The 14,214-nt window shown below is 38.7% G+C and overlaps 1 protein-coding gene across 1 annotated transcript in view; it reads left to right on the top strand.

The window, feature by feature from the left end:
* The window catches only part of LOC118286680 (leucine-rich repeat and fibronectin type-III domain-containing protein 2), a 136,411-nt gene extending 122,397 nt beyond the window's left edge, over positions 1–14,014 (top strand). The window contains exons 5-6 of the mRNA XM_035611314.2: positions 5,047–6,442; positions 9,607–14,014. Coding sequence (XP_035467207.1) covers positions 5,067–6,442; positions 9,607–10,591 — 2,361 coding nt within the window. The 5' untranslated portion in view covers positions 5,047–5,066 and the 3' untranslated portion in view covers positions 10,592–14,014. The remainder of the gene's footprint in view (positions 1–5,046; positions 6,443–9,606) is intronic.
* The last annotated feature ends 200 nt before the right edge of the window (positions 14,015–14,214 follow it).

The raw sequence follows: 14,214 nt of genomic DNA, 5'->3' as shown, positions 1-14,214 counted from the left end.
TGTGATAACGGTCCAGATCATAAAACTTTTAAAGACATTAACAGCTTTTATTATGCATTAATTTTTTTTCAACAAATGCTGCAGGGTCCATTTAAATGAATGAATAGTACCTATTACACTAAGTGCTAATTAAATACATAAGTAAATTTCATGTAGCCTCATACAATGACTGAAAAACGTACACAGAGAAAAGGTGTCAGCTCGATCTCTAAACTAGAATGAAACTTACAATGTATATAATCATCGAACGTGTCAAAATATAATTAATATGATTATTATTATATTCATGTGTAATAATATCTGCATTTGGACAAGACAAAAAAGCTTGAATTATTTTTTTGCTAGAGAGGACATAAGAAGTCTGATCCCTAGAAGTCTTATACAAAAATTTTGTTAGCACTTTTTGATATTGCTATTTGATTGATGACAAAACAATATTGATAGCACCACAAGTGACGGAAACAGTGACCAGTTCTTGAAAGCCTTTGTATTCCTAATGAGACATTTTCTCTTCCTGTTCTGGTGGGAAAGTGATGCACTTTTACAGAAGGAACAACTGCACATTTTATTTCATGTAGTTTAAGCAGAATACATGTAACTACTAGCACTTGAAGTTCATTATTCTTTTTGGGGAACTCTCTATACACTGTAAAGTTAATAAAAAGAGTCATCTTAGTGCATGAAGGGTTGTTGCTATTACTGTGTTTTAAAATCTTCAAATCAACTCAATTGTTAAACAGCATTTTAAAGGTGACATATTATGCTCATATTCAGGTCCATCATTTTAATTTGTGTTACAACTTGAAAAGGTTTACATGCTTTATTGTTCAGAAAAAGCATCAGTGTTGTTGCACTGCCCATTCCTGCAGCTCCTCTTTTACCCTACGTCTAAAACACTTACACTTTATTTTAGCTCCCCTTCCTGATAAACCCAAGTCTGCTCTGATTGGCTAGCTGGCCCAGTGTGTTGTGATTGGCTAACCGATATCAAAATGTGTAGGAAATGTCACGCCCCTTTACCAGAAAAGTGGATATTCTCAGATTGCAGGCGGGGTTGCCCCAAAACAGTCAGTCGGAGCTGAAAAAAGTGACAGGGTGGTCTTTTATCACAGCTTGTGGTATCTGGCAGGCTGTGAAAATTTAATTTTTGCATAATATGTCACCTGAAAGTAAGTAAAATGTGTAAATCACTTTTGAATAACTTGAAAAAATTCCTGCACAAACAGTAGCTGCAGTATTTGTACTGTCTTGGCGTGCAAATAAATAGCAATGTTCTTTAATTAATTAATTATTGCTGAATTTATCAAGCTTTCAAATTCTCCACACAATTATGTTGTATGATAAACCAACATTTTCCCCCACAAAAATTACAGCTGTAAATTGTTTATCTAAAAATATTTAACTGCAGTAAGTCAGCTAATCAATATTACTGTGACTTGCTTGTAAATGTGTGAACCATGTTAAAGATAACTGCTCTGTTAAAAGACTGGGGATGTAGCTAGCTCATTAGCAAATTAGTCAGATAGGAGCCAAGTAAATTAGCTTTGCTCTCATTAAGCATAGTAAAGTCGTTTTGTTCCAGCACAATCTCCATTTGGTTGCCTTACAAATACAATACAAGAAAAAAATCAACCAACATACTAAGACAAGGAACAAAGGTCACATTTATACTCATCCATATTGACACTTTTACAAGACAAAAAAAGGATGGAGACTAAGGAGTTTGAAAAGTGAAACACAGTTTGGGTCACAGTTCGGTAGCAGTAGCTGGAGTATAAACTATTCAATTAGAATTAGACCAGTACAGAGCTGCTAATGTTAGCCTAAACTCTCACATTTCCGTGCAAATTGCCAAAATGAGCTTTCGAAATTCCAGTCCTGAACATCACCTGAACCCCACAACGTGATGTAATGTCAACTAATGATGTGCTCCTCTGCCTTTTTATCATTACACCACATTGGTATTTCTAATGTAGTGCACTAATTAGCCGGATATGCTTATGATTGCAGTTTACGTTAGAATAGGCAATTCCTTACTGCAGCATTCCAGTCTCACATGTAAATTTGGATCAAGTAAAAACGAAGAAAGCAAACTCTATATATTTCTTATGATGTATAGTATCACTCTAACTAGAGCCCCATGCATATTACTTCAACCTTTGGGAAAAAGCAAAGCATTGCTGTGCTATATTGGACATTCACTGTTAGGCAAGGGGTTTACCCTATGATCAGTTGCTATTGTACACTGATAACACAACAAATGATATGAAAGTTAATGTGCTGCATTCCACAAATAGGATTTAGGCAGTCAAAGAAATTGCAACAACAACAAAAAAGCCACAGGGTCACAATAGAGATAAATGTCATCACCATTAATGCACTGTCGAAATGTATAGAATGTGTGCCACTACTTCAGTAGGATGTTAGATGATGTTGCCAGCCTCGTAAAGGCCATGAGTAAATGGATGTGGACCTTGAACATCATCCATGATTCCAATCTCTTTGTGACTGAACCTCTTCTGTCCACCAAAGGTCAACTCGCTTCTCCTTAGGCGGGTTTTCTCTGCAGTAACCACAATACTCCCCACAAATGACACTTGCTTTAATGGGAAACCGCTACGAGATCGGAAATAACACAGAACTTTTTAACTGAACCCAGCCGCCAATGTGCATATCTTCAAATTTGTATATTCCTCCTGTTTCTCAAAATGCTTACTCCGCGCCCAATTGTCCCATCTCGGGGGGAAAGGAAGATCAAAAGAAAATGATAAAAGGCTGCTTCTTCTGGGTTTTTCATTCAGTGTTTCTAGATGCTGTCTATTAAAATGAGTCCATGAGAGAAACTGTCTGTCATCGCTTACAGCTCTCACTATGAGCCCCTTGTGGGGGATTTGCTGCATAGTGCAGAGAGTGTCAGAACAGTACACCTCTACAATTATTTTGTTAAAAGGAACTCCCTTTTTTCAGAGTTTCACAGAGATTTCAGTGGCGCTGATTCAATTAATGAACATGTATCTGAGAGACGGATTTATTTTTTTTCCTATTTGCTAAGAAATCAGTACATGCACTCTGTTTTAGGTTTGACTTGTGTACAATTTTGGAGTAATGATTACAATGACTTAAAAGAAAGGATTTTATTCCTGCAGTGAGCATTCCCCATATTAGCGCTTAACTGTTATTTTCTGGTTTATCTTGGCTGGAGTCTCATCAGTAATGTGGGCACGCCATATGTTACTCTCCTTCAGTCTGTGTTGTGATTCAAACCATCATGCAGTGTACATGCTGAGATTACAGGACTACTTGTTTTATGGTGTGTTCGTTTGTCATCATCTCAATTAGACTCATGAGAGACAACTAGACACACCCTCTCCTTTTGTATCATGTGGCACAAACAGACCATTGAGTGTACAAGAACTGTTTATTGTCCAGCAGTTGTTCACATAACATGAATTAAAATGAATGTTTATATGGTAGCTTATCAGTGCTAATTTAAGGCTAGGCTTACCAGCATACTGTTGTGGAGGCTTTGTAAACTGCTTGCTAGTGTCAACTTTCTGATTGGAAATTAACTCATGCTTTTTTCCTACATTTGAAAACTTGATCTTTAAAATACACTCGTCAATTCAACCCTCTTTTACAGTTTACAGCTACAAACTGCTCTACCATTCTAACTTTTCATAGATATTGCTGTGTAAAGAATGTTACTGAGTCAGTTTGCTGACTGTAAAGAAAAGGAATTTTGAAGACTCCTTGGGTATCTTGTGCCTCCAAGTTCTCCAAATTTTTTGGACATAATTTTTGTCAAAAAAATAAATGGCTGCCCCAGACTCTTGAATGAATGAATTTCTGTCTGACATTTAATTCTAATTATGTGTAACACATTATTGGTTATGACTCCTTGTAAAGGAGATGTTTTGTAATAGGCTACATATTTTCTCTTGTAATTATGAGTTATTGAAAAGCAACACTACACATGAAGGGGTTTTATAGGGAAGTCAGAGATTAGTAGTCCTCATGCTGTGACCAGCATCTCACACACTTATGAATAATAATGAATGATAGCACAAACATTTGGTTATCATTAAAACATTACAACTATCCCTCCCAATGGTTCTAGTGGGGAACACTCAGAGCAGAGTTTTCCATAAATAAATTATCCTTGTGAAAAAAATAAAAAGGATGATTGAAATAGATTTTTAGGTTTTGAGTGTTCGGAATTAATGATACAAATGTCTGAGGGAATTAAAAGCTCGTTGGATGAAGTCAAGTGTGGCCATCCATTCAGAGGAGTCAGCCAGGTGTGAGGGATGTTAAGACATTCACAGAGGCGTGCTGATCTTGTCAGCCAAGTCTGATGAGTCTAACACCTGCAGCCTGTGGAATATTTTTTCTCCAAACTGCATTGTCTGAGATAATGACTTAAGCAAACAAATCTGAAAAAGGTGATAGAGACATACACAGAGATACAGAAAGAGGAAAACAGTGTAAATACACAGAAAAAACACAGATCATGACTGGTCATTTTTATTCTGCAAGCAATTTTCAGTAAGAACCCCATCCAATGCGTATTGCATACACATACATGTGCCACACACTTGAACTTGTTTCCATTACATGCATGTTAGTATATTTGTAATGACAGCTCATAAGCATGTGTTTCTTAGCATTGTTTAATCCTGAGCTTCATTCAGACAATCTTCATGAGATTTCTCATCTGTCCATTGCATTGCAAAATACATGAAGATGAATTTTATAATGGAGAATATTAATGTGAGAAATCCTCATGGAGGATAATCAAACCATCTCATCAACCGAGTAATTTTTGCCTACACAGTCTATAAGGACCATAGTGGAATTCCATATGGCCTGTGTTAATGGGACTTTCTACGTACATTTTTTTCCTTGTGATGGTGTGTATGCAACTGTAAGACTAGACAGAAGCACTAGATTTGAAATGATCAAGCTGCCAAAAATATGTGCAATGGTAAACTGTAAGTGACCATGTTGAATTTAAACTGATCCTTTCTTTTCTTTTGTTTTTTGCAGGTCCACTTCTATGAATTAACATGGACAAAGTGGTCATCATTCTCCTGCTTCTGGGAACCGCAGTTATGATGGTCCATGCATGTCCCAAATACTGTGTTTGCCAGAACCTCTCAGAGTCTTTGGGGACACTGTGCCCCTCCAAAGGTCTGCTCTTTGTCCCACCGGACATCGACCGCCGAACTGTGGAGGTCCGGCTAGGCGGCAACTTCATCCTCAAGATCACCCCTCAGGACTTTGCCAACATGACAGGTCTGGTGGATCTAACTCTGTCCCGCAACACCATCAGCACCATCCAGCCTTTTTCTTTCATTGACTTGGAAACCCTCAGATCCCTTCACCTGGACAGTAACCGGTTGACTGAGCTGGGGCCAGACGACCTTCGAGGGCTTGTCAACCTACAGCACCTGATACTCAACAACAATCAGCTAAATTGGATCTCCAAAGTAGCCTTTGATGATTTGTTACTGACACTGGAGGATCTGGATTTGTCTTATAATAACTTGCGCAGTGTGCCTTGGGAAGCCATCCGCAAGATGGTCAACCTCCATCAGATGAGTCTGGATCATAATCTCATCTCCTTCATTGATGAGGGGACTTTTACAGATCTGGATAAACTGGCCCGTTTGGACCTCACCTCCAACCGTCTACAGAAGCTCCCTCCAGACCCTATCTTTGCACGATCCCAGAGCAGTGTTTTGATGAGCACTCCTTACACACCTCTGCTTTCTCTAAGTTTTGGTGGAAACCCATTGCATTGCAACTGTGAAGTGCTTTGGCTTCGAAGGTTGGAACGCGAGGATGACATGGAAACCTGCGCTTCTCCTGCTAATGTGAAGGGGCGCTACTTTTGGTCTGTTCGTGAGGAGGAGTTTGTTTGTGAGCCCCCTTTGATCACACAACATACACACAAGTTACTGGTTCTGGAAGGTCAAACGGCTAGCTTACGCTGCAAAGCTGTTGGAGATCCAATGCCAACTGTGCATTGGGTTGCTCCTGATGACCGTTTGATCAGCAACTCCTCCCGTGCAACGGTTTACGAAAATGGCACCCTGGACATTACAATCACCACATCCAAGGATTATGGTGTCTTTACTTGCATAGCTGCAAATGCTGCTGGGGAATCTACAGCCTCCATTGAGCTATCAATTATTCAACTCCCTCATCTGAGTAATGGTACAAACCGTACCACACAGTCCAAGTCTGGGCTTTCGGACATAACCAGCTCTACTAAGATAAGTAAAGGGGAACCTAAACCTCTGCCAGAGAAGGTGGTGTCAGTATCAGAAGTGACTGCGATCTCTGCTCTGGTCAAGTGGACTGTTAGCAAATCTACTCCAAAGGTCAAAATGTTCCAGCTTCAGTACAATTGTTCTGAGGATGAAGTACTCATTTACAGGTAAGAATGATTCATGAAACTCAATTACATCCAAGTAGGACCTGACACCTCTCTGTTTCAAAGTAGTAAATTAAGCCTGAGGTATAATCTTAACTTCTGAATAGTCACTGCTCTGCTTCTGGAGTCAATTCATAATTGTTTGCTGGTTAAGTACTTGAGACACTTTCTTTGAAGTGTTACTGGGAGATCAACATTCATTTTTCCGACTCCTTTTTTATTCTTTTTTCATTAAGTTGACCATTGGTGGGGATGGTGCTTTCACATTTTTAGGAAACTAAACCGCTAATTAGAAATCCAAGTTAAAAAAGGATTATAGACTCCCATTTTAATTTCTCTGCTAAGCTGCTCAAGTCCATAAGATATAAGCTTGCAGACTGCAGCTGGAGATCTGTGGGCCCTGTGAAATCAATTTCCTGCTTCAAATGAAGAGACAGAGACATTAAACCAAGATAATTGAACTGAAAATATATAAAACAACATTGCCTCTTATATTGAATGTATTTGGGGACATTTAAAAGGAACAAATGTACTGTGATGTGTTGTTAGAAGAAACCAACAGATGAATACAATACCATAAATATATTTTATATTGATCATCTCATTTTTGGTGAACAATACGTCATCATATCACATTTTGAATATACAACCACCTATAGTTTCAGTGACTCTTAAACATATTAATGGATCCCTCCAGAGAATTATTACCCTTAGTATGCTAAAGATACCACTTACTGCATCAGAACAGTGTGAACATTGGAAAAGTGGGCTGTTGTGGATAGCAGTTACAACAGTTTTATGTCAGCTTTGAGCTTTCTCCAACCCTGGCAATTATTGGTGCATGAGCATCTCTGCATTAATTAGCAACGACTTACCCAGTAATTTATTCTGTGCAGTAGGCCTGGACAATGTATCTGCACTTTACATGCCAGCGAGAGTCATTTAATAAAAGATAATTGACAGAAGATGGGAAGGAAAATGGCTAGTTATTAGCTGGGAATATGACATTAGTGCTGTATACAATAATCAACAAATATAATACTTTGCACAGACACTGTGACTACAACTCACCATCGCTGCAAATTCAATAATAAGGATTTTATCTGATTTCCTTCCTTGTACACTCTATGCCAGATTGTCATGCCAGTGACAAGAGAACAATATGAATTTTCCATTTTCTTCCCAGTGACAGTACCATTGGATGACTCATCCATGTTTCTACTGTATTAAATTCCTTATTAATTTTCCCCATTCTTTACAAGATTGCAAACATAACACTTGCATAATTTGTAAAATGTATTTATTTTATTGATTTGCAGCATCTAAATATTTTCCTGAAACAGTGATTATTCTTAATGGCAGTTCTGGTGTTGTAGAAACTCAATCATTGCAAACAAAAAGCTCCACAACTTTAAACATTTACATTTAAATCCCTATTATTCTGTGATTTTTCTCATTTGGGTGGTCTTTCCATCCTTAGTAGTGATTGATGATGGTGATTTTCTCCGTTTAATGCAACTTTCCCACTCTGCTGGCAACTATGGATTTGAAAATATTAACTGGTCACTATTTGTGAGATTTGATGCTTTCAAATGATATCTCATCATAATCCGGTACATGTAATGTGGTTTACATACAGTAGGAAAACAACCTATAGGAATACATTTACTGTATATGTGGTTATGAATAATACCTGTGCAGTCCTTCTGCATGTCAGAAGACAAATTAGGTGCTGAAAGGAAAAGATAATGCGCACAGGAAGGCCTACTGTTTTTGAATTAATATTGATATGACTTCATTGACTGCACATGCACACCTACTGTGCTGTAGTCGGCTGACACAGTTTCCCAGGGCACTGCTCGCGTTCAAGCAGCAGCATGATTAAAAATCAATCAGAGCCATGTGGGTGAGGAGAGCTTCTTTCTACTTAATAATCTGTGGTAGAGAAGCTTCAGATGGATCAGAGCTTACATGTTCTATAGGATGACAGCACACCAACAATGGATGGATGACTGCGGAATCTGTTGATATGTAACTACTGATATAGCTATGGTTATTACCCAACAGGGCAATTTTCTACCCATAATACATTAATTGTAACTCCATGGTTTTAAAGTTTATGTGGTGAGTACAGCAATGATTCTAGACCTTTAAGGCCTCAGATATGCTTTTTGACTCATACCACCATGTGGTACGACATGTTAATGTGTTTTTAAAAAATGTATTTCAACACTATTAATCGTATAGAATGGATATTGTTATAATGTAATTTTTCATACAAGCAATGCTTTTACCACTGCCCATGACATGACCAACTCTTGCTCATGAAAACAGCTAAGCTACTTGCCTAACCCCCAACTTGACCTCCACACCATGTGTTTCTCCCTGACCTTATGCAGTGCACCTGCTTCCTGCATTGGCAGCAGAAAAAAAAACCCAGATATAAATTTGTCCAATATGGACGTTATTCCTCGCAATATTGGGCTGTGGAACTCAAAAATGTTCCTGCATGTTGTGAAAAGATGTGGTCAGTTATGTTAACTTCACTTAAGAGTGAGCTTAAAGTACATGTCAAGAGGAGCCACAGCGACAGAATTGATCTTATTCCATTAAAACGCATTTACAATTCAGCTTGTGTAACACATTCATACATTCTCGACACAACACATTCTATACAAAACAAAAACAGAGGTTCTTGCAGCATTCCATTATGTCATGGAGGGATGTGTGTTAATTGTTCATCCTGAATAATTAACACACAGCAGCATTGATCTTGGCTTTCATTTAAAAGCAGTGAGGCTTAGTTAATCAGTCCAATCTAAACATCTGGTATGATTGTTCAAACAACTTAATGAATGTTAAATCTACAAGAAATTAAATTTCACCAGAACAAACCTCACAAGTGGCAATTCAATACTTATCTTATTACTATCACTTCATGCATATCAAATGTAAAAAATGGGACTAATGAAGTGACCTTTCTGAATTACTCATATATATAAATATCCACTTAGCATGTTTTGGGCTATTTCTTTTATCTGTGGCAGATTAACAATCTAACTAAAGTGTTGCTTTTAACACTACAGTTCTCTAACCTTGTATTGACCACCCCTCAAGAAGTCTATCTCTTTAATGGGGTTTCACTCTGTCTCTTTGTCTCTTTGTAGGATGATTCCCATGACTAACAGAGCCTTCGTAGTCACAAATCTTGTTCCAGGGATGCAGTATGACCTGTGCGTCTTGGCCATCTGGGATGACACCGCCACCACCCTTACTGCCACCAACATTGTCGGCTGTGTCCAGTTCATCACCAGGGAGGACTACCCACAGTGCCAGTCTCTTCATAGTGGATTTCTGGGGGGCACCATGATCCTGGTCATTGGTGGCATCATTGTGGCCACGTTGCTGGTGTTCATCATCATTCTCATGGTGCGTTATAAGGTGACCAGTGGTATCCCCACTAATAAATTACCCACTGTAAGCAACACATACTCGCAGACCAACGGAGGGTTGAACAGGTTCAACGGTGCTCCACCACAGGTCAAGTCTACAGTGGTGGTCATGCGCGAGGAAATGGTAGAGTTCAAGTGTGGATCCCTCCAGAGCAGTCTCTCCTCCTCCTCTTCCTCCTCTAACTCATTAGACAGCCAACCAGGGAGAGGGGCTGGCGACCGCTACAGCATGCAGGGCAGCGAATGCAACACCCTGCCCAGCAGCAAATTCAGGAGGCATGGTGCCAAAGCACGGCCAAACCTGGACCACCTTCTAGGGGCATTCACCTCACTGGAGCTGCGAGGGGTAGCGAGGGACCAGCCAGGGACGTCTGGCCCTTCCACCACTACCAATGCTATGATGACGGTGGCTATTGCTCCCCCGTCTGATAAAGAACCTCTGCTAGGAAGGGCCGAATCTACCACCATGCTGGGACGTCTCCTTGGGCTGCCCCAGGAGGGCAAACCCAAGAGGAGCCACTCGTTTGACATGGGCCATGTAGGGGCCACACAAAGTCGCAGCAGTTACCCTCGCAGGATCAGTAACATCTGGACTAAACGCAGCCTGTCTGTTAACGGCATGCTCCTGCAGTATGATGACAGCGAGGACGAGAAGCCCACTTTTGAGAGCTCGGAGTGGGTGATGGAGAGCACAGTTTGAATACAGTCGGTCTAACTGTGAGGTCATTGGTCAAACAATCTATCAGGAACTAAAGAAAACATGAGTGCAGAGGAAGTGGTGTTCCTATGGGAATACAATTTTGGGTATGCATGAAGTTCATCCATGTGAATCCTGTCAATGTAATTATGTGCGAAAAGACACTCAAATGGATGGATTCCTGGCCGTGGTCTCAACTCTCTGACAGTCTCTATCCGTATTTGAAAAAAACATATTACCATTTGAAACAACACAGAATCTTGGATTGTGAAGATGCTGTATATGGCCCATAAGGAATAATTCCCAGTCCAAAGGGCACATGCGAGTATGTCTGAGAAAAGGGAGTTCAAAGTAAGATAAGAAATTCAAAGTGGATTTGCTAAGTCTTTATCAAAAAACGCCGAGAGGATTTGCCTCGACTGTGAAACTGAACTGAATGTGGATCACAATGTCTTGGATCCTCAGAATGAAATGGGACTACTCCAACAGTAGAAAGAAGGACCAGAGGAACGAGTAGAAAATTAAAACAAAGTCATCCTTATTTTTATCTGGGTTTTTCTATCATTTTTACTATTTATTATTTGAGGTGATTCATCAGCAGGCAGAGGTAAAGCTCTGTAGTGAGGTTGTAGTTAAGTGAGCAAGGAACAAAGCTACAGTGCCCCGTAATATACTGCCATCTCACATAATTTAACAATACTTAAAAGTTTCAATCAATCTGAAACTTGACAACGATGACGAATAAAGGTCCTAATCTCTAGATATCAGTAACACTGAACCAAACAAGCCAGTCTTGTTTTCTACCTCAGGTTATGTATCATATGAGGTTATTTATATTATAAAAGTGAATAGAAATACAACAAAATCCAAATGCACATGGATGGATTACAAAAACAAAACACAAAGTACCTTAGTTGTTTGCAAAAGCTTCAAACAATTATTTAGTCTCAAACAATTAAATTCATTATGTTTCCAGCTTAGGTTTAAATCCTGCTGCAACAAAATGTCTCTGAATGCTTTGATATGCTCTTCCCATTGATAAGCACATGCGCCAGTAGTCCCTGGAGGCTAAAGGGCCATTGATGGAAACAGAGTGTTCTCTCAGGGTATGGTTTCAGATGCTATCAGCACATTCTACAGTAGCCAGATGTGAATGGTCTTTGAAATCCATAAGACCCACTTAATCACTTGCCTAAAACCACAGCGGGATGTATCATTGCTGTAATTATCTTTAGGCAACACAATCGAGAGAATGACAGTTACTCATTTAGCCAGGTTAAATGGGGCAATGAGTCCAAATTTACATTCATTATCCTGATTAAGGTCATCATGCTGTTTAGGAGAAACCGTTAAGAAAAGGAAAAGAAGGATTAATATATCTTTAAGGACCAAATAGCTGAAAACGTCCTGGAAAGAATTTTATTTTACTTGGTTGATTAAACCTTAATTGGTTTATGCATTATTAAAATTGACTCATCAGAGTAATCCTTTATCTTTCATTCTCTTTCATATAAGATTGTACATTGCAGTGAAATACTTTGAATTATTGGCTATCATGATTAACCACGACATCCCCACTCATTTTGATGCCTTTCTCAGAACCCTGTTGGTCTCTGCTGCATTTCAAGATGTGGGGTTGTCATTAATTTTTTATTTTAGTTTTCTTCCCTAGGTGTACCGTTCTGTATATTGGCATTTTTTTGTACAATAACTGGGTGAGAATGTAAAGGGAAGGGGCTGGGGCGGGGGGGTCGTGAAGTAGTACTTTTTTTTTCATGTGAAGCAGTGAGACGGTACTTTACTGTGGTGTACCATCTTGGTCATTGTTATTTGGCTCACTGGGATGTTTTTTTTTTACATGACAGCAAGTCAAGTAGAGAGAAGTGAAGGACTGGCCATTTTTAAATGGTCAATTCACCCACATTACAAAAAAAAAAGCAGGTTGTCTGGGTTAACTCTAGTTGTACTAATCCTTGTAAATAATATTTGTTTTATTTGCTCTGGGTTTGATATGTGCTTCTATGAGATTTCTACCTTTACTGCAATATATCCGGGGATAGGGTCTTCAATATGACAATGTGAGACAATATTTGTCAAATGTCAGAGATCTTGCCATAGTGTTTAAACCATAGTATGTGTCCCTTCTGGCTGTATTAGGTAATACAAAGGCAACATTGGATATGTTAAAGAATAATGGTGGCATTAAGATTTATATATATATATATTATTTTTTTTTACTGTCAACTAATCATATGAAAGGACCAGTGAATTGATCCTAGAACAAAATACTGTCTGTGTATTTAATTCCCAATATATTTTATTCCTCTGTGCCATAGAGCTCCATTGTTGTCCAAAAATATTAAAAACACATCAGTGAGCTACACTGTTGAACCGGGTCACATGTTCCTTCATTACCATTCAGACAAACACACACACACACACACACACACACACACACACACACACACTAGTTTAGTTGGAGTCAATCCAACACTCACTCTAGTTTGACTAGAGTAATGTTTCTAATGCTAAAGACTACAGCGCCCATCGGTTTTAAAAAAAATTACTGGACATGAGCTTGAGTTCATTATTTTGTTGTTGTCTTTGGTCTTTTCATGAGATGTGTTGTTAATAAGAAGAATACGGAATATCACCCTCCTCATCCTTTAAATGTGTCTCGTATTCTATTTGGTGAACAAGCCAAGACAGTCCCCAAGAGAATTGATTTTCCAGAAATCACAATGTCCTTAGATATTCCTTCATAAAATATCATACACCATGTTAGGATTTTAACCATATTGCCTAAGGCCAGAGTACAGTGGAAGTAGAAGGTTTTGAAACCCAACACAACCAACTTTATTACATTAACTCTGAATTAATTTTTCTTTCATTTTTGATTAAATAGATCATTGTTTTCAGGAAACGTATTTGGGAAATGTCTGGGAAATTACAGACCAGTAAAAACATGTGGTAACAGGTTTAGTGACATATATAAAGTCTACTGAAATCTTTTCAGAAAAAGGTATTTGGGTGATCGGACCTTGTTTCTGTCACGTTGCTGAATTATTTTAAATGTGATTTTTAAATGCTTAGAGGAGAGAAAAAAAAACATCCATCTCAAAGACAGATATCTCAAAACCTGAACAAACTAAAACTATCTTTATGGATAGACAAGAGGTAAATGGGGAAAAAAGGGATTTTTTCTGTGATCTGGGTGAATGAACCCTTTAACTTCTCTACTTGTGGCATCATGTAACATCCCTTTCTACTGTGCTAACTAAGAACACCACTTAAGTGTGTACTTGACTCGTAATAGACATGATTCTCACAAGGTTCTAGGCTAAAAACAAGAATAAGAAAAACTGTTTCTGTGTAAAAAAACATTTTGCTACAAAAGAATATAAAATACTGATTAATTCCTATGAACCAACCTGGCTCCTCTGTGTTTTCTCTTCTTGCCACCTCTCGCAGATTCACTAATTATCTCATGTGCCTTGGATTACATTACTAATGAGATCCTTCTGAGCTGAACCTGCTGCCTTATTGTTCCTACCCACACGGTACCAAGCGGCTAATGGAGTGTCCTTCCTCTCTTGTTGTCTTTGTTTACCATGGATGAGCCAAGG

The sequence above is a fragment of the Scophthalmus maximus genome, chromosome 15 (genome assembly GCF_022379125.1).
Source record: "Scophthalmus maximus strain ysfricsl-2021 chromosome 15, ASM2237912v1, whole genome shotgun sequence".
Classification (NCBI taxonomy): domain Eukaryota; kingdom Metazoa; phylum Chordata; class Actinopteri; order Pleuronectiformes; family Scophthalmidae; genus Scophthalmus; species Scophthalmus maximus.
The sequence above is the reverse complement of the archived record's forward strand: the minus strand, read 5'-3'. Positions and strand labels throughout refer to the sequence as shown.